The sequence below is a fragment of the Fusarium flagelliforme genome (assembly GCF_020744385.1).
Source record: "Fusarium flagelliforme strain FIESC 12 MPI-CAGE-AA-0113 chromosome Unknown B0J16scaffold_2, whole genome shotgun sequence".
NCBI lineage: Eukaryota > Fungi > Ascomycota > Sordariomycetes > Hypocreales > Nectriaceae > Fusarium > Fusarium flagelliforme.
This window is the reverse complement of record NW_025763504.1, coordinates 3,829,661-3,855,123: the sequence shown is the minus strand read 5'-3', so window position 1 is coordinate 3,855,123 and position 25,463 is coordinate 3,829,661. Positions and strand designations below refer to the sequence as shown.

The 25,463-nt window shown below is 48.5% G+C and overlaps 7 protein-coding genes across 7 annotated transcripts; 5 read left to right on the top strand and 2 right to left on the bottom strand.

The window, feature by feature from the left end:
* The first annotated feature begins 2,002 nt into the window (after positions 1-2,002).
* Positions 2,003-4,829, top strand: B0J16DRAFT_68881 (uncharacterized protein). The gene is made up of 4 exons (XM_046134298.1): positions 2,003-2,357; positions 2,441-2,457; positions 2,509-2,619; positions 2,684-4,829. Exons 1-4 carry the CDS (start codon positions 2,243-2,245, stop codon positions 4,598-4,600), a joined length of 2,160 nt encoding a protein of 719 aa, XP_045986902.1. The 5' UTR covers positions 2,003-2,242; the 3' UTR covers positions 4,601-4,829.
* Positions 4,830-6,556: 1,727 nt separating this feature from the next.
* B0J16DRAFT_334153 (ornithine decarboxylase antizyme-domain-containing protein) lies at positions 6,557-8,207 on the top strand. The gene is made up of 3 exons (XM_046126927.1): positions 6,557-7,058; positions 7,114-7,598; positions 7,655-8,207. The coding sequence occupies exons 1-3, from the start codon at positions 6,981-6,983 to the stop codon at positions 7,860-7,862; spliced, it is 771 nt and encodes a 256-aa protein (XP_045986901.1). The 5' UTR covers positions 6,557-6,980; the 3' UTR covers positions 7,863-8,207.
* B0J16DRAFT_334150 (uncharacterized protein) lies at positions 8,208-10,173 on the bottom strand. Its single transcript, XM_046126926.1, has 2 exons — positions 9,825-10,173; positions 8,208-9,772 (listed from the first exon to the last, which is right to left on the bottom strand). The coding sequence occupies exons 1-2, from the start codon at positions 9,945-9,947 to the stop codon at positions 8,246-8,248; spliced, it is 1,650 nt and encodes a 549-aa protein (XP_045986900.1). The 5' UTR covers positions 9,948-10,173; the 3' UTR covers positions 8,208-8,245.
* A 119-nt stretch (positions 10,174-10,292) lies between these two features.
* B0J16DRAFT_68851 (uncharacterized protein) lies at positions 10,293-12,007 on the top strand. The gene is made up of 2 exons (XM_046134297.1): positions 10,293-10,618; positions 10,675-12,007. Exons 1-2 carry the CDS (start codon positions 10,505-10,507, stop codon positions 11,740-11,742), a joined length of 1,182 nt encoding a protein of 393 aa, XP_045986899.1. The 5' UTR covers positions 10,293-10,504; the 3' UTR covers positions 11,743-12,007.
* Positions 12,008-13,102: 1,095 nt separating this feature from the next.
* Positions 13,103-15,164, top strand: B0J16DRAFT_354079 (uncharacterized protein; the record flags this gene model as incomplete). The annotated part of the gene is made up of 2 exons (XM_046129351.1): positions 13,103-13,223; positions 13,702-15,164. 2 exons carry the CDS (start codon positions 13,103-13,105, stop codon positions 15,162-15,164), a joined length of 1,584 nt encoding a protein of 527 aa, XP_045986898.1.
* Positions 15,165-20,098: 4,934 nt separating this feature from the next.
* B0J16DRAFT_68816 (guanine nucleotide binding protein, alpha subunit) lies at positions 20,099-21,817 on the top strand. Its single transcript, XM_046134296.1, has 5 exons — positions 20,099-20,381; positions 20,445-20,629; positions 20,742-20,899; positions 20,961-21,219; positions 21,273-21,817. The coding sequence occupies exons 1-5, from the start codon at positions 20,264-20,266 to the stop codon at positions 21,615-21,617; spliced, it is 1,065 nt and encodes a 354-aa protein (XP_045986897.1). The 5' UTR covers positions 20,099-20,263; the 3' UTR covers positions 21,618-21,817.
* A 1,872-nt stretch (positions 21,818-23,689) lies between these two features.
* On the bottom strand, positions 23,690-25,054 carry B0J16DRAFT_68723 (camp-regulated phosphoprotein/endosulfine conserved region-domain-containing protein). The gene is made up of 2 exons (XM_046134295.1): positions 24,534-25,054; positions 23,690-24,352 (listed from the first exon to the last, which is right to left on the bottom strand). Exons 1-2 carry the CDS (start codon positions 24,567-24,569, stop codon positions 23,933-23,935), a joined length of 456 nt encoding a protein of 151 aa, XP_045986896.1. The 5' UTR covers positions 24,570-25,054; the 3' UTR covers positions 23,690-23,932.
* Positions 25,055-25,463: the final 409 nt, after the last annotated feature.

Below are 25,463 nucleotides of genomic sequence, written 5' to 3'. Positions count from 1 at the left end.
TACCTAACGACCAAGCTAGTGTTTGTGTAGTCGTGGTGCTGGGTTCTGTATTGGGCCTGACAGGGGTCCTAGTCCCTGGTGGAGGGGTAGTTGACGGTAAAGCGAAGTCTGCCTTATTGCTGACGTTAGAAACGCGTGTGGTTTACAGCCACCACCGCCACTTGTAGCCACAAGACCAGTCCTTTTTGAGCTGATTCGGCGATGTACGCGAAACTGTTGCGAGGATGTTATCGGTTTCAAGTGGTCGATTTGAGGGTTGAGTGGTTGGGAGAACCACCAGGATGGGCGGAGGCTGGGTAATAAAGACCCTGGCAAAAGGGTGATGGAGGTGGCTGGAGGTCGGAATAATTCACGAGCTTCTTTGTAGTGGAGGACGATCAAATATCGGTGGGAGGAATGTTGTACGAGGTGGAATTCAACTAACGTTGATACGAAAATCATTAAAGGCTATTCTCGAATTATTGACAATCTTTGAAGCTTTATGCGAGTGCACAAGGTTACTGCGGTATGATATGACGTTGTTTCCCACTTAAAGTGATGTAACCGTCAACGGGTTGAGAAGATACCTACCTATCATCATTTGCACTCCCGCAGAGAGCTATACTCCGTACTTGCCTAGAGCGATTCCAATGGGTTTCGTTTCACGAGTTTCCTTTACGGTATACACAGCATAGCACCAAAGATGCGGGTAAGCAGATGTTGCTGGGCTGATCTTACGTTATTATCCATTGTCTCGGGACCTGTATTCACCACGACAACAAATCGTCCGACGAATATAAATAGAGCAGTCCTCATTCCATCCATAGGTACGTTGCCGACGAACCCGGTTTCGTCGAGTTTGATGTGGGCTTCAAATGCAGCAGGAAACATGAGTATGTGGCTTGATTGACCTACCCTGTGGTTGATATTGGATTCTACCAAATGTTCGCAGGCTGTCTCTCATCCATGTTGTGCTGCTACCAGCTATGCAAATGTCGATACTCGTAAAACCTGTATAAACTATTATTACTTATTACACAAACTGCACCCAGGCTGGGTCTGCAGCTGTTCAACATCCAGTTCATACTCGAGGATACACTAACGATAGTTTTGCAACACAAGCAGTATTTCGATCTGCCTCGAAAAGTGAACATTAGGCACTTCTTCACAGTCTTTATCTTATCTATTGACGACCAAGAGCCATTGCTAAGAAAGAAAGCAATCGCGCACTATGCACCATATGGATCTGCGACTCTCGCTGTTACACTTGAGCCTTGCTTCCATGAGATTGTGATAACGAGCGTCGGTCTTCACCTAAACCCTGTCTCGCCCACGCGACCTGCCCCTGACGCCGTCGTCAAAATTCAAGCAGCCAAGGCCGCCCATATGCTTTCAACTGGTGGATGTACTGGGCGAGTCCTTGTCTAGAACAAGTTGGGATAGCCAGACGGAACTTGACTTTACCTTAAGTGACCAGTGGATCTACTGTAAGCGGACGGCCCAGCGAGATAAAACTCCACTGTGGCTTTAGGGGACGAAGAATCCCCTTCCAACTTAGTACTAAAGGTCCAGGCCAGGGGCTTTTTTTCCCTTGGGAGTTGGTACGAAAAGTAATTTTGACTGATTTTTAGTAAAAGCCTTTTTCTTTTTTAAAAACCCTTTTTTGATTTTTAAATGTGTAAACTTGCAAAAGCGACCGACGGAGGACATTCTCATCTCACTTTTTTTCTGTTCGGACGGTGATTGACTGGTATTGGATTGGTGTCTGCTCCCAATCTCCATGCCAAAAACGCAGTGTCAGGGCCTAAAGAAACCCGTGCTGCTTCCCGCACCCGCACCCGCTCTGACCTGAATCGCACGGCGCAACGAGTGCACCTCCTTCGTCAACTTCTGTCCTCCATTTCCTCCTTCTTTTCAGACCCATCCGCATTGCACGATCTTGAATCGCATCATAGCGCATCGTATAGTATCGCATTGCTTTGCATTCCGTTCCGTTTCACTATATCTTCTTTGTCTCTCTTTCACATGCATTATCACCAATAATTGCTTTTCCCGTTCATTACATCAATCTCGACGACTTGCTTCTTCCCGTTTGACGATCACCTCCGTTCCGGTCACCAGTCTCCGTACAGACGTATTCCAGTTTCCGATCGCCAACCCTGTTACGAACGACTCGAGACGGTTACACTGAAAGACAGGCCGCTTTAATACTGCGTTAATTGTAGAGGTTTTTAATAACCTCTGTCTGTTCGCGCACTCGCCAATGTCGAGCATCATGAGCAAGCGCCAACAGGCGCGGAATGAAAAGGCCCTTCAGGATCTTGTGCAGAATGTTCCGGGCAACAACATATGTGCAGACTGCCATGCGCGTAACCCAGGTACGCCCCAGACATGGAATTTGCCTCATCATGAGGCTATCATGTAGAATGGATAGGATTTGCTAACCCTGTCTGTTATTTAGCATGGGCATCATGGAGTGTAAGCAACCAGACCGCGTGCATATCCAATTCCGACTGACATTTTGATTAGCTCGGCGTTTTCCTATGCATGAGATGTGCTGCAATTCACCGAAAGCTAGGCACTCATATCTCCAAAGTCAAGTCTCTTAGTATGGACAGCTGGACCAACGAGCAAGTCGATGTGAGCAACAAGAACAAACCGGGAATCGTTCCCGAGAGTAGTACTCAGCTTACAAAATCTACAGAACATGAGGAAGGTTGGAAATGTCACATCGAATAACATATACAATCCCGAACATAGCAAGCCGCCCGTTCCCGTTGACGTTGACGAAGCCGATTCCGCGATGGAACGATTTATTCGACAGAAGTATATGAATAATACAGTTAATGGAACCGGGAAGTCCAAGTCTCCGCATATTGGCGAAGGAACGCCTCCGCCGTTGCCGCCCAAGAACTCTACCAAGTTCGGATTCCGATCCGCCTCGTCCATCTTTCCCTTGTCCTCCAAGTCAAAGAAGGATGCCAAAACAATAGCAGCTGCTCAAGTTAGCCGTAACGAGTCTCCAAGGCCGCCAAACAAGCCGTCCAAAGTTTTTGGCGCAACACTGGATCTCGATCAGCCAGATGAATTGGACCAGAAGATGGCTCGGCTACAAGACATGGGTTTTCAGGACGCCAAGAGGAATGCATTGGTGTTGAAAGGCGTCAATGGCAATATTGAAAGGGCGATCGAGACTCTTGTGCGACTGGGCGAGGGAAACGGCCGTCTCTCTCCTCTGCCTACACCTTCATCCCGGGAACAAACTCTGCGTACATCAAGGTCTCTGACACCTCTTACACCGAGTTCTGGCGGGCTGGGACTCGGCGCAGGCCTCAGTGTTCCCTCTCGTTCAGCTACGGATCGTCCGACCACTCCATCGAGTGCCTCGACAAACCCATTTGATAACCTAGGCCCAGCCCCACCGCAGACAGCTCAATCAACAGGAACACTTCAAAACAGGAACCCATATGGCCAGACAAACCCATTTGGAATGCCCGCACCTCAGGAGCAACAGCCGACCGATGCCTTCAGCCAGGCATTTCAAAACATGTCACTCGCTCCACAACAACCTCTGTTTCCTCATCATACTGGAGGACCGGCGCCGCTGCAACAGCAGCAGCCGACAGGATACCAACAAGTAGCTCCTTCAGCACCCACAACTCCTGGCGGTTTCTCGAGTTTGGGGTTCAGTAACAACATGACATATCCCCAGCCAATTCAGGCACAGTCAACGGGCTACAATCCTTTCTTCGTGAACCAGAATACTGCAGTTCAGCAGCAACCTCAACCGCAACAGTCGACCAACCCATTCCCTCAAGTCAATACAAACCAAGCACCTGCAGGATACAACCCGTTCACCCGATCTCCAACTCGGATAGCATCTCCTAGTCTTGGTCAAATCCCAGAGCAAACCCAGAGCTCTTTCCAGAACCCATCTGTGTACCAGAGCTCTGTAGTATACCAGAGTCCAGCGCCCTTGAACCCTCCAGAAACCACGACCAACCCGTTTTTTACAAATGCTGGCCAGTCTGTAGCACAAACAGGCCAGCAGGTATTCGGCCAGCAGCCTCCCATGCAGCAGATGCAGAGCCAGCCTCAAGCGAGCCATAACCCATTTTCTCAACAACAGGCTGGACAGCAGTTCTACGGACAGCAGCAGATGCCATACATGCCACAACAGCAACAGCAACAGCAACAGCAGCAGCAGCAGCAGTTTTACCAGCCTCAGAGACCAGACAAAGCCTCGATCATGGCTCTCTTTAACAACTATCCCCAGACGACTGCCCAGCAGCCAGCTGTGGAGTCGACACAGCCTTCGTATCAGACAGCGCATGCCACCCAACCGCAACAGCCAACCATACCTGAGAACCAAGCTATGCAAACACCCATGGCTCCTGTGCAGCAGAACCATAATAATGTCGCTCCTATGTCATCTGGCACGAATCCATTTATGAACAACGCATCCGCTGTCAATACCATTGCGAGCCCTAATGCCACAACTGCTTCGGATCCATTTGCTGCACGTAGCAGGGAGAGTATGAATCTCGGCATGGATCTTGCATGGACAAATGGCCGGCACAGCCCAGATGCATTTGCGAGCCTCAGCGCACGACACGGTTAATAGGTTGTATTGAAGTACAAGCTGAATTGGAGTAGAAAGATGTCTAGGATAATACATATGTGACATGGAAGATGTGGGAACACTGTATGATAGTATTTTAATGCCGCCTTTTGTCAGTTGCTTTGACGAACTTAGTACAAGTTGCACCAGACTATCAGATTCTTGTGTAATTGGACACGAGAACTTTGTATGTATTGGCCTACCCGACTTGACTGAGTATAGAGGGCTATAGGTTTGACAATAATGATACAGCCGAACATGGCCTAGATTATGTAGTAGATAATGAATGATAGAGAAGCTCCGCGACGGAGTGAAGTTGCGGAGATACTCTTCCGATCAAATACAATTAGGGTACTAGATGGTTCACTTTAGCACGGTATGCACAGAGGTTAGCCATTCTAAATAAGTTACACGGTTCCTTAGCGATAAAGCTAGGTATCCTTTCTCTTGGGCGTTATCAGTTCTGGCTGTTGTGCCTTGTTCTGAGTAACGGGGCATTATGATGCTCACATGACTGATCTTGTGAGGCTAGTAGATACAGAATGCGACGGTGCAAAGACCAAGTTCGAAATGAGTATTTAGGTTGTTGATCATCTATCGCTGGCTGCATTTCTGCTGCAGCCAGGATGGGTATTTTGACGATGGCTCGGTCCGGATGCATTCCCGAATAGAACCAAAACCAAAACCAGAACCAAAACGCGGGGTTGGGCATGGCACCACCATGTCGGGAACGTAGCGTATCCACCAATCAACTTACATGACGGGGGTTATTAGCCCAGAGATAGACAAACACATGAGTTGGTTTAGGCTGTGATGGATTGTGTTGACTTGGCCGAGAATGCCGCCTTTATTATACGTATTGCATTACCTGATGCTCCGAGGGAGAAGGATCATGAAGATTGCATAGAAAATAACAATTGGGTCCAGTTATCGATCATGAAAATATCGATCATGTGATTGATCACTGTGGAGGTCGCCCCAGATAATTGTAGAGCTCTAACACTGACACTGTAGAAACTTCTGTATCATGCAAATCCGGAGGAACCCTTGAAATCCCCATCCACCAGAAAATGCATTTGGGGCACTGTGGCACAGCGTAGCGGCAGGAAAAGCTGGATACAGTAATTGCTGTACAGTGACATCCACCCATCGAGGTGTTTCTTGTGCTATCCTTCCATGTAAACGTTGGGAAGCATCGTCTTACAAAGACAAAGACGTGCGCAGAGAATTCTAGATTCTTCGGACTGGCTAGACTGGGTAGGTGGCTAACCCATTTGCGTGAGACAATCTTGGAAACGTTGTGTGCAACGGTGACATGCAACCAGAAAACCCTGGACGTACATACGGTAACTGAACTGACGAAATATGTAACCCTGATAAGTTTGTGGCCAGCTATTCATGAAATACAGTTTGGTCTTTGCGTGATTATGCAGGCAGTCGGTTATCGTTACTCTATTGCCGGCTGGCGATTAACATCCATTTATTAGCCAGTCCTTAACCAGTAGTTCTCACCATGTGCTGCGGAGGCGTTCGCTTTAGTGCGAAAACGTGCACTAGGTTTACAAGACTGCTTGACTATCCAGGTAAAATAAGCTAAGCAATGATTCATCCTGATCAGAGATGAGTTGAAATTCCGCCGAACGATAGTGATGCAACAGTATAGAGCACGAATTACAAGATGCTCAGCAAGTTGGTGGCTAGATGACGATATCTCTTGGCTGTGATCAACTAAAAACGACCAAGTATTTCTCTTGTTTGCTCGGCTGAACTCACATCAGCGTTTGCCAAGATAAGAAAGTCACACTGTACTAGGTGCGTCTATCCATCCACTGGACAGTTACCCCGGCTGCCAGCGGCCAGTCTAGGTGCGTGTGGCAAGCGCTGCCTCCACTGTGGTGCACAAAATTCCAGAGCCTCAGGTGAGGGGTCCACACAGAACGCGCTGTTGCTCCTGCCCCGACTGCCCCGAGCGTCAGATTTCTGGGCTTCTGTCTTTCCCTCCTTAAGGCCTGACACACTCCTGTCAATTCTTATTTATCCTCGCCCTCACCGCTGCCCAAACCTTTGCACCTTCACATTCTCCACGAGTTACCAAAAACAATCAGCTACACGTCGCCGCACGTATCCACAACTTGTTCTCCAACACTTTCGCCTCCAAACAAACAAAACAAATTCTTTAAAGGGACTTCAACTTGCTCTTACCTCGAGTCATCACAAACCAACGTTATCACTCAATCCCCGACGATCAACAACCTCCGCCTCTTCCAAACCATCACCACTTTAGTCGATACCCAGGAAACATCATCAGCAATGGCGCCAATGAATAATCAGAATTTGAATTACAGTAGTAATTACGGCGAGGCCGCTGCCCAGAAGGTCAATGTCCTTGCCTCTTGCTACCTCGTCGACTCTGCCGCCAACCTCAAGGGCCTCCACTACTGCACTACCGGGGTTGCAGGTACGTTATCTCTAATAATCACTACATCTGTGTTGTGATGCTAACTCTACTCCAGGGGCCGAGTGGTATTCCTGAGGTCCCTTCCTCAGGATTACCCTCCCCTCCGACAAGTCCCCCCCTCGCCGCATTAACCTCGTCCAACGAGCTCGCCCTCTTGCCTAAGAACAAGAAGCGCGAGATCCCAGGCCGGCGCCTGGGCCGACGAGGGGGGGCAGCACTTTCGATCAGGGAAGAATGTGAGAGATTCTTTTGCGAGTCCATGAAGGCGACTTTCCACGGTGAGAGGAATTCGTCGATGAATGGCTCCGGCCTGTCGGGTGCTTATTTACCAACGCCGCCGTCCGATGACCGGCTTCCCGAACACTTCAAGCCTGTTTCTGATGACAAGCTATCTGCCTACGACATAACCGCTTGGCTGGAGATGTGGGACTATGCCGGCGGTGCGAGCTTCCGTGCCTTTGTTGCTGACGACGGAGAGGAGAAATCTCTCTTTGTCTTCTTCGATATTGAAGGCGTTCTCGGCCGAGACCTGAAAAAGGCGTACGTCTCCTATGTCTGTTCCGAACTTGTTACAAGCCGCTAACACGATCTTCCAGTCTTATGGCACTTATCGAACTGGCCGACGGTCCTCTGGACTGTGCCCACATTGTTACATGCATTGACAGGCGTATCCCCGCGGACGACGTTCACTCTCTGTCAAAGAGCCTTCAGTGGGTTGGCTTCGACATGGTTACCCTCGATCACTGGGCTCATGATCTTGATATTACGAGCAAGAAGTGGATGATGATGGGTATGGAGCTATAGGTACCAAGTTGCTTCTTTCTCTATGGAGTTTGGGAGTGGATACGTCCTTTGTCTCTCTTATGTCATTTTACGTTCGTTGGTGTTTTTCCAAAATTTAGTCTGGAGGCTCGCTCGGCGTTTCGCTTTGCTATTCTCGAAGGTCTGGTAGCACTGGGCGTTGAGTCGCAGAAAAATTCAACACACCCAAGGCTTTTGGCGCATCTCCTTTTCTGTTGATGGATTTTTAAGGTGTTGGAGTGAATAGGTGTCTCTGTTATACTGAAACTCTTAAGGTCATGGCTGCATGAATCAGCACATGCCTGTTAGTCGAAATTATACCAAAGCGATATTTATCAAATTCAAGAAGTTGTCTATGCTTATTCTTTGTTCTATTTCAACTTGTCCTAAAATCCTTCTTCAAACTGTCTCACCTTGAGACCCTTTTCTTGTAGGTAGTCCTTTACCTGTTTGACTGTGTACTCGCCTCGATGGAACATGCCAGCACCCAAAGCAGCATCGGTTGTAGTCTTTTGGAACACATCTTCGAAGTGAGCAGGGTTACCAGCACCACTAGAGGCAATGACGGGAATCTTAACGGCTCCCTTGACCTGGTTGATGAGCTCAAAGTCAAATCCACTGTTGGTGCCGTCCTTGTCAATGCAGTTCAGGAGAATCTCTCCAGTGCCCATTGCCTCGACAGCCTGCACAAGCTCGACCACATCCATGTCGCGAGTTTCACGGCCACCCTTGATCGTACAGGCATACCAACAGTACTCCTCACCCTTGGGACCGGGGAACTGTGTCTTGACGATGTTGTGTCGGGTAGCATCTGGCTTGGGAACGTAGACGCGCTTGGGATCAACGCTCACAACGACGGCCTGGTTACCATATGCGCGTGAGATCTGCTCAATGGCAGTGTTGCCAAAGAGCTTTCGACCAAGAGAGTAGTACTCTTCGGCAGCAAGGACAGCGTCAGATCCGATTGAGACCTTGTCAGCGCCGGACTTGAAGTACATGGTAGCGATCTCAAGTGCTGAAACCTTTGTGCCATCGGTGTCCACGGTATCACGAATACCACCACCAATGGTCAGAGGCACAAAGACGGTACGGGATGTCTGACGGACAATCTCGAGCATGGGAAGATCAGCGACTGGGCAGTCCCGGAAGGATGTGATATTAAGGAAAGTGACCTCGTCCGCACCAGACTCGTAATATCGCTTAGCCATCTCGACGGGTTTGCCCAGGTTACGCACGTTGCGATCGTCACCCTTCTCGCGGACATCGTACTGGTCACCCTTTGTGACAACCAAATCACCTTGGTCATTTGTGCGTACGTCTAAGCATGCAATGACTCGTCGTGTGAGGCTGTCCTCGAACTTGACTGGTGCACTGGCGACAGCCTCGTCAACTACATCACCGAGTGTCTTCAGACCCTCCCCTGTCAAGAAGGCACGAAGAGTCCTTAGACCGGCGGCACCGGACTTCTCTGGGTGGAATTGAGTTGCATAGATGTTGCCCTTGGCGATGGCACCGACAAAAGTCTCGGTACCGTATGTGCCAGTCGCAACACTCCAACCTTGTGACTCAAGCTCCCCTTGCTTGTAGGGACACTTGTAAGAGTGAACATAGTAATACTTTGAGTCCGGTTGGAGGTCGTACATGGCCTTGCCGCCTGTGAAAGCATTGTTCCAGCCGATGTGAGGTACTGATTTACTTGAGTCGTCAAAGCGATCCAAAGTAGCTGGTACAACTCCGAGACCGGGGATGTCAGGATCCTCGACGGAACCTTGGAAGAGAGCTTGCAAGCCGACGCAAACACCGAAAAAGGGCTTTCCTTCAGCAATGTGCTTCTTGATAGGCTCCGAGTAACCAGCTTGAGAAAGCTGGGAAATACAATGGCCGAAGTGACCGACACCGGGGAGGATAAGTTTCTAGAATGCATCAGTCATGATGGACATACGACAGAAGATAGTCTCGCCGAACCTCTGCCTTGGGAACGTCCTCAGGCGATCGAACCCATTCGACCTCATATCCACACTTTTCAATGGCGTTCACCAGGCTCCTGATGTTGCCGGCAACATAGTCTAACAAGTGCACAGTAGGCATTTTGTCCTAGAATAGATGGCACAGATGTAAAGAAGATGGAAGAATAGAGGCTTTACGTTCTTGTCTCCGAGGTGGGTAACGATTGCGGTTAAATATGATATGAAAAGAGCACGCAGAAGCGTCGAATAACTCAAGAAAGTGGTGATTTGTGAATGTCAAGATATGACCAGAGTCCAAAATCCAATAAGACTCATCAAATGTTGCAATCCGACCTGATAGCGATAGCGGGGCAGTTGTGAGCCACAGAAGCTGCCCCGCCTGATCCCTGCAGCTCTGGGCTTTTCCTAGAAAGTGCCGCCTCTGACCGACTTCGAGGCCTAGGGACAACCCCCAATTGGTAAGTACCTTGGCCAAGCTTAAAGTTTCGCGACCAAACCTCTGTCGTTTGTCAACGAACCGATTGTTAACTTTTCCAACTCTGTCACTATCAAGTCCCGGAATCACTGTCGCGAAGCCATTTCTATTTGTTGAACCGATCCAGTATTGGGTAAACTATCGCGTATACTGTTCGCCGTTCTGTCACCGCTTTGGCACGACCTGGCGCATACAGCATAACTATGCCAGACGAGGCAGCGTTGGCCGAAGTGGCCGGCATTGTCGAGGTTGAGCAATCGCTAGAACGAGATGAACAAGAAGAGTGGGAATACGAATATTCCACAACCGAGACCGAGGTACAATTGGACCTATGGGACGTCCTTGCTGTGCACAATTATCTAACTGTTGCCAGACTTATTATATAACACTTGATTTATCATACCCCGAGTTCAAGGACAGACAACCACGGACACCGCATCACAGCAGAGGCGGATATTACAAAACATGGCTTGATCATAACCCCAGTTGGAGAGGACTTCGCGCTGCAGAGGACATGGAAGATGACAACGACAACGAGCCTTTACCAGAGCCAGAGGCCGACGACGACGAACCCGAGATCGATCCAGCCCTGACTAATGATAAAGGCAAAGGAGTTGATCGGGGTGATGTAGTGGATGATTCAAAAGAGAATGGAAACAAGGCCCGTGACGAAACCGAGGATATCCAGATATTGGAACTACATTCGGCACATCCGATAATATCGTATAAAGGTCGAACTTTCGAGGGCTCATGGGCAGAGGTTGTCGGCACAGAAGCCATCTTCACATCACGCGATAGCGAGAACCCCTTACCAGCTCTACGCCATCTGGAAGGGAACGTTGACTTTCTGGGTGCTTGTGCATCGAGGATTGCGACCAAAGAGACTATTGGCAAGCCCAACATCATCCGCGAAGACCCACTGGCTGCCATCAGAGAGGAATGGAATATTCGAATTCCTGTCGGAAAGGATAGATCGGGAGAGCGAGCTCAGCAGACACGGTTCTTGGAGAACTTGATGGCGCTCAAGAAGAGGAAGGGCGAGACAGATCAGGTCACCGTATGGGCAAAAGACGGCGAGGGACAAAACTTCAAGGACAACAGAGACCCCGATTATAAACCCAGGCGGAGGAGAAGATTGCTGAACGAAGATGGGGAGGAGGTTATCCCTAAACGAGAAAGGCGACGTCCAAGTGGACGAAGGGGTGGGCGACCAAGGCTTAGAGCTGGCCAGGGCCGTGGTCGTGGTTCAGAGGCAGGGCCAGCCAACTTGGGACAATATACAACAAGAGATCTGGAGGGTTCCTACGTTGAAGGAAATCTATCGACCCCAACCCCAAGTCGGTGGAATGAGTTGTATGGAAGGGAGTATGATGAAATGGACCACGATGATTACGAAAGCGAAACGGATGATGAGGATGAAGACATGTCGATGGCAGACTAAGTGATCGGAAGGAAGTTACGGCTATACATGCTACGGGATGTCGAGTCGCCCTCGTATGGCGCAGTCGGATTTGACAAAGCCAGGAAGTGGAAGATGAAGGATGCCCTAAGGAATGAGATAATGATACCCGTGGTGCAATATTGTCCACACTGAATAAACATCAATATGTACACCCCATCACACAACCTGGCTTTGACTTGGAAATGAGCGATGATGTGGTTTATACCAATGCTGCAAGGATTCTGAGCACTTGGTAAAGTTACGGTTGAGGCTTGATGAACCCGCCATTGTTCGAATGCTATGCAGTCAACATCCGATATCAATAGTCGAGGTTCACAATGATCCGAGTTTTATCGACACGGGGCATGTTCTACATGCTCATAAGCACCATGTTGAGGCGGTGATAGAATTAGCTGGGTCTAGAATCACTCTGTCTGATTGCACCGGCGGTATGATGTTCTAGTTTGGATTTGAATAAACCTTTGGAGTGTACCAAAATAAGATTATGTACTTGTAACACCAAGGTCTCCATGTCTGCCGTCTGCCTTTCTCTACTTGTAGCTTGTGTTGCATCAGAATTCCAACATGACTTAGCCGAATATCAGACGGCCGTAGCCAGTGATATAAGCTCGTGGCGGGATCCCGTGAGTGACTACCTATCCATGTATCCAGTGTCTTTCACTAGGTCTTCTATAAAACTGCAACCAACTCGGTACCAGTAACATCCATTTACAGTACATTACAATGTGCCGTGACTCGCAAAGACAGAATGATCATGTCACTGAGCGCCGCTCCCCCACCTTTTCATTCATCCTATTTATCCAAACGGGCAGACGTTGAGAAGGAAATATCTGAAGTGACGGTGAACTAGCTTGAAATAGTTACATCTTTCAATGTGACAAAAGTTTCGTACTCGAGACTCTACACAACCCGCTGCGCCTCTGAAAGTCCCGTTATTTCTATCCACAAGTGCCCAGTACCTCCCTGTGAATAAGAATCAAGGCGGACCTGCGTGTACTTCTGACGCGATGTTCTAGCCAGTCGGCGCATTCCAGGGTGACAGTTGTGCTGGGGCTTTTGGAAGAGGCTCCGAGAGGGACGAGAGGGGAAGCCTGCCACTTTTTAAGAGGGGTCTTTACGCTAGAACATTTCCACGGGAAGAAAGCACATGGGTACCTATGGAGCTTGCTGTCTTTGGCTGCAATTGAGAAGGTAGGAATGCAACGCATATGAAACATTGATGAAGAAGTTAAGCTGTGACGGGCCGATGTCTTGGTCATTCATCTTTTGGAAGATGCTTTAATTGGGCAAGGAAACGCCGCATGAACATCCATCCCATGGATGTCCTTACCCCAGATTCATGGAAAGGCATCCATTACAACTACAACGTATTCGTACTCGACATTTGCGTAAGCCACTGCCAATTAGTACCGAGCAAAGAACAGGAACCCCAATCCTAATGACTCCGCAGGCTGCAACAAGTTCCATTGCCTAAAATGGAGGTAAAAGGAAAGTACCTGCATTGCCACCCCTCCACTGGTCGACTTGGTCTCACCAGTCACCGCACACTCCGCCAATCCATACCCTTGCCCGCTGATCAACGACCAAACGATGGCGCACGCTTCGTCTCTTATCGATTTAGTTTAAGCCGAAGCCTTTGTCTACTTTTATTCTTTTCTTTTTCTCTTCTTTCCCTTCTCCCCGACCCTCTCGTTCTGATCTCCCTCCCCAACGACATGCCGCGAGCGGTGTGAACTTATTGCTCTGTATCCTTCGTTCGTGATGCTTGTATAGCCGGTCTATCCTGTCGTATATCCTCCCTTCGACCGCTTCCGTTTCGCTTCCCAACCTTCGGTCCTCTGTTGCGTTCAATCGCTACGCATCCTACAGTATATGGGATTGTTCTATTCATCATTACAGCAGCCATGATATGGTTGCGCCGCTTCTCCATATTGCTAGCTTTTATGCTGCTTATCTCGTTTGGCGCATGGCTACTTCCAAGAGTATTAGATCCAACAGACAAAGGCCCCGAAAGGCGAGCAAGAGACCGACGTTGGGTCAACAGCAGTCCATACTTTCTGGATCGTCAGGCCTGTCGCTGGATCAGTTTGTGTGGACTACACCACTTGCGCAAGGACCCTGCTACCCGTGGGAACAATGATGATGGTGAGCCTGAGTGGGGAGACTTGAAGCATCGTTCTCTCGCTTGGGAACCCGAGGCGATTCCCCGTCAAGATCCCAAGCGAAACACCAGCCAGCGTCGCCGTATCCTTCGCGATATCCCCGATTACGTTACTAAGCATGCGCCTTTGGTTCATTTGTATTCTGGGGAAGAGTTTTGGCCTTCAGATATTCGTCAGCACGTCGAACATATGACTGCGTATGCCGGCGAAGAGCTCATAAACTCAACCGAGGAATGGACTCTTCACAATCTGCACAAGTTGAACAGACATCACGGCAAGATTACTCTTCGAAGCAACGACGATGTGGAATCACGACCCAATTGGCTACATAGTCACTACAATATTCCAAAGCCATTCCCGGACGATCACAATGGCGAGGACTCCAAAACACCGGTAGGAAACCCTGGAGGACAACCAGAGTCTCGAGAACCTAGCACTTGGTACGATGTCGACAAGAACCGCCCTGTGCACAAGATTTCGGATCCTCGAAATCGTAAATTTCAAAACCACCGTCGATCAGAATCCTATGGTCACAAGCCAGATGAAAATGGCTATTCAGCCGCTCCAGCTGTACTGGTAGTTGTTGATAAAGGGTCTGGCATCGTCGACGCCTTCTGGTTCTTCTTTTACTCTTACAATCTCGGTCAAACTGTCCTGGGAATTCGATTTGGTAACCATGTGGGGGACTGGGAGCATTGTATGGTGCGGTTCGAGCACGGTATTCCACGAGGTGTGTTCTTCTCAGAACACGAGGGCGGGCAAGCATATGCTTTCGAAGCTGTCGAGAAGCGCGGGGAACGACCCGTCATCTACTCGGCCGTTGGATCGCATGCCATGTACGCTCTACCCGGCAAGCATGCTTACATCCTGCCTTTCAAACTTCTTAAAGATGTTACGGACAAGGGGCCTCTATGGGATCCATCTCTGAACAACTACGCATACCATTACGATTACACGAAAGACGACAACCACAACCCGAAAGATATGGAAGAACCTTTGAGCCTTGTTCCGGCAGCCTCGAACCCGCACGCACCGACATCTTGGTTTCATTACCAAGGACACTGGGGTGATGAAGTATATTCTCTCGCTGATCCTCGTCAGTGGCGCTTCTTTGGTCAGTACCACTACGTCACTGGCCCCGAGGGACCCGTCTTCAAGACCCTCGACCGCACCAAGATGTGCCAGAAACAGAAGTGCAGAATTCTTTACAACCTTGATCCCACAAACACATGGTATTAGATGAGATGCTGCAATCTCGATTTTGCGTTGCTTCATTAGCGTTGATGTAGGGCTTCATTCGAAGTCTTGATGATATCATTGATTTCGGCGAATGTGTCGCAACGGCGGACCCTGTCATGGGTCCAAAAACTATACCCTCACGAGCGAGAGGGACTCTCAGGATAGATCGGGATGGTATTGCGGCGTTTATTCTTTTGGGTGTTCATTTTGGTTAGACTTCTGCTTCGCCTTGGTGTAAAGACTCAAGCTGGTGGACTAGAGGACGAGATTGGTTGGAGAGTTTCGTCATGGGCTTTGATACCCGGATACCACGTGTGTATACCTCAACTTGGACATGTCCTGACTCATTATTATGATCACGAAGTATAGATTTCTGAGCAATGAATTCACGTTTGCAATTCCCAGGCTGCCGGATGGTTACTAATAGCGTGGGCACTGTGCTTGCGATTTGTATAATCATGAACCATGGGTAAGTGCGACGCACAAGGACTGCAATGGCCGATGCTCACACAGCTAGACAAAACTCCAGTCGTAGCTTCGGAGCATGGCTTGTTACAAATGAGACAGTTATCAGCATTGATCCGGTTGTTTCTATGCACATACCACCAAATTCGCGAAGTTGCCGCCAACCAACGTCAATGCACGACTCTCGGTCCAATGTTCCGGAAGATCATGACCCTGTCATTAAGCCATAATGCTAACAAGACAAGCTCTGTTTCAACTTGTCTCATGAATAGTGCCGCGCATACGTAGCTACACCACTGCTATTGTAGAAAATGCTTCTTTATGGACATAGTCACGAGTTTGAGGATACAGTGATCCTAACTGAGGCAGCTATGGTTTGACGAAGCGCTTCTGCATTTTGGCCAAAGCGCCCAAGTCATGCATCTTAGCCGCCTGAAGAGACGGCAGAGATGGCACCAGGACGCGAATCCAGTAATGAATTTCCCCAAGAGTTATATTTACTATCCTAACTTTTAGAAATATGATATACGACTCAATCGATGTGTCACACGGTAACAAAGACCCATCACACCAGATCAATCGCATTCAATAGCCCTTTTTGGGCTATGTAGCAATTCTCGCAAAGGAAGAAAAAGCAAGTCATATTCGACCATCACTGGACTCGGATCACATACACGAGGAACCTTTTACATTCGAGCTGAGGTATAAAAAGAAAAACTATGTTTCATCTTTTTCAAACGCCCAATGAAACGGCGCGACGAAATCCTCAGCTGTATCGATTTGCAACGGCGCATATGCAAGTGTTCCTCTTTTTGGCAAGATGGCAACTGTCACTTAAACCCTATCTAGTATCTGTAATTCAGGACGTGGCACGGCAGTGTCCCACTAATGCAAGTTCTTGCAGGCTGAGAGGTCCGGCCTTCAGGAGGCTTGTCTGGTGCCTCCGTGTTATTGAGATTCAACGATCGATATAGATAACCGTGTCAATCAAGCTTAGCTAGACATGTTAAGCATTACGTACCGTCAAGAGCGGGAGATCTGTGCTGTCCTTCCATAGTATCATCGAATAACGCAGATCTAGAAAGAGAACCAATACAACCTTTCCTATACTCGTATATCTTATATGATATCCTCTACGTATCGTCTTTTCCTGTTACAGGAACATCACCATGCATAATCAGAACAGGTCCAACGGTTGGTTGATTCATATAAATTATGCTTTTTCGGGATGTACTGGATCCGAGAGCAATCCTTGCTTGTCATGCTGCGCTCAAAACTCGTTACGTTGTCTCCTATCGGGACTCAAACGAGGACTTGGTTAATTAATTACAGGACAGGGTATCTGCCAACTGTGCATGCCCCTGCTCTCGTGCCATCCACCCGTTTTCATCGATCAATGAAACGTAATCAGACGAGATGCTGATCTTGGTGTGAGTTGAGAGCTTCTATGTGACCCTAAGCAACATGGCCAGAGCTTTTGGAACGGTGAGACCTTCTGTCCCCTTGAAGGTCTGAGGGTCAAGAAATCTTGAGACCCGCTCTTCACCAAAAACCGACTGTTTTACCACCGAGTTGATTCTTCTGGTTGTCTCTTTTTCGCTTTCCAAAGAAAACATGTGTGCCGACGGGACGGCCAAGCTGTTCTCAGGTGTAGCGGACTCAGAGATATGCTCTAACCCTCTTTGGTCACCAGTTTCCGAATTCCCTTGTTTTAGCGCGTTAAAGCTCGACGTTGAATCATCCGTTAAGACTTAGTTCGAACATCTGATTGTGCTCTGCAAAAGCACTGGGTGCTAGTGTAGGTTATTGTGCTGTTGGTGATGGTGGTAGTGGTTGAGATGATGTGTCTTGGTGGCTGTAGTTAGGCTTAATGTTGAGGACACTTTCAGGTGATCTTGACAAGTCACAAGCTAATAATGCAAACATTGCTTATTATATGTAGCTCAAAGTGACCATTCTGCCAGTTGAGTTTGAGGCTGTGGGAACAATCAACGTGGAATAGGTGAATTATTACAAGACGGTTCCCCTATTATTATGTGATGTGATGTTGAGTGACATAGGCGAAAGGTCCCTGCAATCGACAACGGAAATGAGTGGAGGCATGGATCTCTGGGATAGAAGAGAGGAACTCCTGCAGTATGAACAAGGGTTGACCAGGTTTCCACGTTGTAGGAAGCGGGAAAGCCAATGAGAGAAGGATGTCGTGATCAACATGGCTACGTATTAGGCGACTGAGAGATGAAAATAAGAGTACGGCCGGACATTTTTTGTTACATGGAGATAAATTATCTGCCGGTTTGTTGTTTGAGAGTCAGGTAAAAATGGGCAGATACCAGTCGTAAGGTCCCTAAGGGCATCGGGGACTTTCTCCTTTCTGCAGTAGCGCATCGGGGACCTAAAAGAATCAAATTTCTTTAGCAGAAGACGACGGATACGGCCTAGCCGTAGAATCAATCAATGGTCTTTGTTGATTGTTCAGTTCAATAAACGGGACCCACCGTTTGCCGTAACCACCAGAGAACTAATCGAGTCGAGTTAGTGTGGATGTTTTATCAGAATTTCTTCGGGAATTGCGGAGGTAACTCATCAACTTCTGTGGTTTCTGCTTCATCCTCAGCTTCTACAGAGTCCGTGTGTTTGAGCGGAGAAGGAATTAGGGGTCACCAAAATCTGCGTGCCTCTTACATTGCGATCTTGGCCGTGGAAGAAGAGCTGGCTCTGTAATTAATGATCAGGACGGGCTCATGTCGATCAATGGCTCCATGACTGACTTGTTGACGGATTTGACTCAGGCGGGCGCCATGCGGCCAATTTCAGCCCAGCCAAGTTGCTTATCAATGTCTAGCCCTGAGTGTCTAGAACAAAAGCCCGATCTTGAACCACATGGCAATTCAAGCACGGACTGTTGATGTTTGAAAGTCTATTTACAATTGAATGGACGGAATAGCTGCCAACACAACTCGGATGCATTTGGAGGACATTAGCTATGATTTTTTATGACGAGCCTCATCCGCCTCATGCCTCATGCCTCATGCACGGTACTTACTGTACCACCCGGGCATTTCAGCTAGGTACACTGCTACGCTACAATTACCAGCATCGGCATCCGCAGCGCAGCGCAGCATAGCATTGAGTAGCATCCACTCACACCTCGTGGTAGATGGGGACGTGAGAAGCAAAGCATTGTCTGCTGGTTCGCCGGGATTGTTTCTCTGCAGTAGTTAGGTGGAGGTTGTTAGGCGCGGATGACCTTCCAGAGTCGCATTGCAGCTAACGATGGAGGCAAAAAGAACCTGGAAAGAAAAGAAACGACCAAAATCCCGAAGAGCAGGTACGTGCCCGCAATTGACCCGCCGGAAGGTTTTTGTTTTAAGGGGCTTTTGGGCAACTTAGTCGGCTCCTAGCAACGGGGATAACCCTGGAAAGAAGATAAGAAGCGGCGGGCTAAAGATGCGCAGTGTTTTATGGTTTGAAAAACTGCTGTTGAATACGGCATGGGAGAAGCTCAAGATAGAGAGGTTTTCCATCGACGGGAACGGCATGATGGATTGAGGAAAGAGCGCTACACTACGCGGTACTTCAATTGGTGCAGTAGCTTCCTTCCGCCTGTCGGTGTCCACTTTTATGGACGCCAGTGGAGACTGGATGAAAGGTGCTGAAGGCTAGGAGGGTTGTACGCTCCGGGGGCAACTCCACTAACATAAACCTTAGGTTACAGGGCCCTGGCCGTGCTGGCCGTGCTGCGCTGTAAGTGAAGAAAAAAGAAAGGATGGACAGTACTGCCTAAACGCAGAGCAGAAAGTTTTAGGACAACAACGCTGCAGCTGTTACGCTAACACCTACCTAGGCTCGGCGGGAAGCTGGCACGGTAGCTGGACAGGTATCCGTAGGTACTTGCCTTTTCTGCTGTGCCGTTGCCATGCCTGTCGTACCTACCTTAGATTTATGACGGGATGAGCCTTGCCATGGGTACGGTGCCTCTCTACCTACCTACCTATTTTCGAACGGGCTAGTTTAGGATGTGATCCAGGGTTGGATGGATGAACGTTAATACATAATTAATAAATGACCCCGTCTCTTCTTCCCTGTCTCAAACTCGCTTCGCTTGCTCGGTTTGTCCTATCCCAACCTATCCCGTTCGTTGCTGTCCCTGTCTTGTGGTTTCCTCCCACCCTCCACACCATCTTATTATTATTTTGCTTGAACCAACAAGGAGGGCTTCTTCTTCTTCTTCGTCTTCTTTTGATATTGTTTGTTCTTCTACAGGAATGGGAAGCTCGTTGGCCTGCTTTTGCGTGACCTAACTAACTCAGCCTACCGCCTTTGCCGATACCGTGAAACCATATTGTCTCTGACGCCATCTCAATCGAACCTTCCATCGGAATACGTGACTCGACTCCGAGTATCCCGTTGTTTTCGCGACTTGAACTTGCGACTCGTCCTCTACTCCTTCGACACTTAACTTCAACATTGGCCCTGATCAACCGTCAATCTTTACACAACATCTTCAATACGGCCACCGTAACCTTGCACGACTGCGAAGCCGATTTGAGTCGGTCTTGTCGACGCCATCTTTCTGTCCTGCATTTGTTCTAGCCTTGCTAGTCATCCTGGATTTACTCCAACAACCCACAATGTGCTTTGGAAGTCGAGACAAAGGTGATCGCGGCCTCGCGCGGTCCCGTGAGATCGAGAAACAACTCCGCCAGGATGAGAAGAGATTATCGAAGGAGGTCAAGCTCCTTCTTCTAGGTAGGAACGGTCACGTCGCGCCCTGATACGTATCGAGACTGACACGCTGTGCGCGCCCAACAGGTGCTGGAGAATCCGGAAAGTCTACTGTTCTCAAGCAGATGAAGCTCATCTACTCCCAAGGCTTTACTAAAAACGAGAAGCTGGAATGGAAGCCTGTCATCTTTAACAACATCATTCAATCCTTCAAGGTTATTGCTGAAGCGATGGGAGAGCACGATCTCCAATTCGATAGCCCTGACAATGAGGTAGGTCAATTTCTCTTAACATTCGATTTTGACCACCGGAATATCATCACTTCCAACGAGTTGAAATGAGTCGGTTGCGCGAGACATCCACAGTGACTAACAATCGCTGCAGAAGCACATGGCCCATATCCTTGTCGACCACGAGATTAGCCCACACGACCCGATGCCCGCTGATTTCCTCGAGCCCATAAAGGCGCTATGGGTCGACAGCGGTGTTCGAGCGGCCATTGGAATGGGTAACGAATATGCGCTGCACGACAACCTTACCTAGTATGTATTGTACCACAACTGAACTGAAACTTGCGTAACAATGCGCTAACGTACTCGGAAGCTTTATTGAGGATATTGATAGACTTTGGACAGAGGGTTATGTTCCAGATGATCAAGATCTTCTCCGATCTCGATTGCGTACGACCGGTATCACAGAGACCATTTTCGATCTGGGCCAGTTGACCTACCGAATGTTTGATGTTGGTGGTCAGCGATCAGAGCGAAAGAAGTGGATTCACTGCTTCGAGAATGTCAATTGTCTGCTGTTCCTGGTTGCAATTAGTGGCTACGACCAGTGTTTGGTAGAGGACAAGGATGGAGTCAGTATTTTCCCGATTTACGAACTTGCGGATCAGATCTAACAACTGTACAGAACCAAATGAACGAGGCGCTCATGCTCTGGGAGTCGATTGCCAATTCTCATTGGTTTGCCAGGTCTGCACTGATCCTCTTCCTCAACAAGATGGATCTGTTCAAGGAGAAGCTCCCCAAGAGCCCTATTACGAATCACGGCTTTACAGATTACCACGGCCCCAAGGACGATTACAAGGCGGCCAGCAAATACTTCTTGGACAAATTCAAGGCCCTAAACAGAAACACCGAGAAGGAAATCTACGGCCACTTCACCAACGCTACCGATACTAACTTGCTCAAAATCACCATGGCCTCCGTTCAGGACATGATCATCCAGCGAAACCTCAAGCAACTTATCTTATAATGAACTCAAACTTTCTAATTGCGAGTTGATCTGTGCAAGTTCTTCGACATCTCAAAATATAAATGGGCGTATGGCGTTTGGACATCTCGGGGTGATATCAGCGATCACTTCAACACAACTTCATGATACCAGGTGCATCATGGCGAAGATTGGCCGGCATAGTCGGCGCAGAACTTTTTATCCTCGGTTCTCGAGCGATACACCTGCTTCGACTTTTATGGGCTCGGGCCCTCTTGCAGGCGACATGTTTATACGCTCTGTACACCTTTCTACAAACCATTCATGTGTTCCAGGCCCTTGAATACCCTGTCAACGTAAGGCTGGGCTGTCGCCTGTAGATCGAGCTGGGCTCTCCGGCAAATCTCCCCGGGTACCAGTGTACAAAAGTTGGTGACGAGTCATGCTCGCTGAAGTCACAGGGCGCATTGGGTCAGAAGTGGAACGAGGGCCGAGCGGCTGGTTGAATTATCTTTTTAATGCATTGCATTGCATGATACCTCAGGCGCCAGGGTGTTGTTTTCTTCTTTTCGGCTGTTTTCCATTGCTTGCTAAAAAAGGCAATGGTGGCTAGGCTTCGGTTTTTCCTTTTTAGTGCTCATGATGAGACACGATATAAAACAATGAGGGATTGGTTACGTATAGTAAGTATATAGAGAAGCATCCGTAATAGGACATTCGGGATCCAACCGTACCATTGTGGCACAATGACTGTACATTATCGACGGCCAGAGTGGCACAAATAATCCATGCTTCGCTTCGCTTCCGCTGAAGAAACAACGCTTTGACAACGGCTTCAGCCTGGCGGCCACATGGCTGCTCGGGCCATGTTTGTATGGTATGTACGAGAAACAGGACGATGGACAGTGGATTCGTTCGCTCGCTTATGAGGTGGGATGGCCATGTAGTCGAGACCATGGATCGTGTTGATTGCTCACTTTATTGAGCTGAAGAGTATTAATACAGTATATCGTTGAACAAGCAATGCCGATGCAGAAGTGCAAGCTGAGTTGAGATCTGTTGCCAAGCTATGATCTACAGAGCCTTTGGTCGTCAGTGTCATCCCAGGACTATAGACTATCCATTCATATGGTTGCTCGTTATAGCGGAGGGCGTTATTGAGTCTTGTCAAGTAATTTCGCAAATATTAGTCAACGATAACAGTTAAAGTATATGTGCCAATAATGCCAGTTGTATCAATGGTTGATACCAGATCGATTTCTTAGCCATCGAGTGAATGGTCATCACTGTTTCTCAACAGGGCCAGGGGTTCTTAAATCGCAGTGTGTCTTAATCGATCGCAAAATAGCAGTCTTTATATCTAGCTTTAGGTTCTGGTAATGGTCCTGATGCTAGAATATTTACAGTAATAGCAGCTCGAATATCTACCTATCTACACCAAACACCTGTATCTAGAGGCGGATCTGGACTGTAATCCACACCCAATGGTTGGTTCGCCTTGAATCAGTATTTCAAGGTCTACATTTCTTCAGTGATTAATTCCTTAATAGCAGATATAGATAGAAGGATAATTGAGCCCAGCGGTAACAGAAGCTGTAGCTAAACTTGATTAACCTGTATGTATCTCGTTCTTGAAGTGTTAAGCATTTACTATATTATACCCGGGTAAGATAAGTGAAAGCTTGCCCCTCCATCTGGAGAGGGGAAAGTAGAAGGAAGAATCCAGATGGTGAACAGCAGATAGTTGAGTCTCAGAAAGAGAAATATACTGAAAATTAGGAACTTGGACTAATTTCAAGTTTGAACTGGGATTGTATGTATTAGCTGTACGTTTCTCAAATTTGCCATGCCATGACGGCAGCAGACCCTGGATGCTTAAGCTACGAGCTTCGCAGTCGAAGTGCAATTTAGATGATGGATTATTTCTACAAGGCCATGGATAAACAAGGGAGTTTTGGGGAAATACTACATGTGAACATAAAAAGGGAAATAGAAAGGCTGCTTCGGAAACCGAAGCATGAAGCTAAAATACCAATGAACATGATGACTCTGTGCGCGGAGAGGGCGATGTTTCTCTCATCTCCCGCTATCAAACAACCTATCTGATGTTTTCAGATTGAGATATGTCCCTTTCGTGCGTGCGAACCAGATTGTCTGCCAATTCCCAAACGCCAACTGTGCGATCCTCGTAAGTCGTCAAAACCGATTGCGCAATCCACTACAAGCCCACGCACAAGACTTCGTACAAGCAAACCACCATTTCGTGCTGTACATGATAAAAGAAAATGAAAGAAAAAAAGACTATTCCGTTGTTCCTATTGCAGCCGCATATTTTCGCTTATTCTCACGGATATACTCTATCTTCGGATTGGAATGCCCTCGCCGCCGGCGGCAACAGGCTCGGGTGCAACAGCGTCTGTATCCTGGGGCTTGTCGGCATTATCTCCCTGTGTCTCCTCGGCGCTAGTCTCGCTCTTCAGAAAGCTGCTCTCCTTGATAGGGCTGCCGGCTTGGATGCCAGGGACGGAGCCGTGGTGCTTGGGGACGCTGGCTCCGGAGCCGTTCACCGGGGAGGAGAGGTGGGGAATGTTCTCGGGGACGGGGTGTTGAGATCCGACGGCACCAGCGTCGACACCGTCGCCCTTGCCGGCCTTGGACATGGCATAGTCGCCAGAGTCGAAGTACTTGCGATCCTTGAGATGCTTGGCGAAGTGGTCGGATCGGGAGGGCAGCTTGCCGTAGAGGCGGAAAAGACGCTGCTCCTCGGGAGTGAGTGACTATAACACGGAGGGCATGTCGTTAGCAACAGGTCAAATAGTGTTTATGGATCATTATCGGTATTAAGGTTGTGGTAAGTGAACGGTGTTGTCGGGTTGGAGTGTTTGCTGTCGTGGGCACCGAGTCATGAATAGAGGGGAGCTTGAGTCGTCTGAGGTTGCTTTCCTAAGGGCAGCTTACCTTGACGTCGACCTTGTTCTTCTGGTGAGGGTTCATGGCGAAGATAGTTTGGACTGAAACGCTCAGGTCGAGATCACAAGTGACGTGTGAGTTGAAGGACAAAGAAATGCAGTGCAGCTCTCTTTGTTAATATGGGTGCAGTGCCTGTGCGGTACGGTCAAGCGTCGTTTTGAAGGGATCAAGTCTGAGACTGGCGGGGGAATTTGTTGGAGGAGCCACAGGGTCGCAGGTCGTGGTACGGGATTGTGCCTGATTGGGGGGCTGAGGAGCAGTTGGGTATGATGTAGCTGAGAGCCTGAGAGGTCTGCTACTAGTGGGGTTACATGGATTGCAGTATCCAGCTTGGTTGGTTGACAGACAATGGCTGGCTGCTAGCTGCCGGCTGCCAGCAGTCCAGTCTCAGAGTGTGCGCTGTACGGATAGTCTATGAAGATAGCGGGGGTAGCCGCTTTGGTGAATACACGTCATAAGTGCATGGGCTGAAACATGGATAATCCCAGGGATGGCGTGTTGACCAGGCTGGTAGTTTATCTATCTCCATAACTCGGTTGATATCTCCTGAATGACAGCGAATCTACCTTGGTTCTCGAAGTGGCAGCATGCTGTACTGGGTCTGTAACTGATAACTTCGTCTTCTAGCTTTCACATGCACATTGCATATTATGAGCTGGTCTTACGGAGCACCGAAACACAACGTCACTCGTTGCAACACCCAGTATCGACGCATGACATGCTGCCACGGTACAGTGCTCCATCGCTGAACTATGCTATGCTATGCCAAGCATCATATCTTATCGAGAGAGCTGCTGCTGTGATTCAGGCATATTCGTCGCATGGGTTTATGCCATGTCTCGGTGATGTGCCGATGTGTAATGTACGTTTCTGTCAGATACTGCAGAACTATCAACCCAGGGTATTTGGAGATCCAAG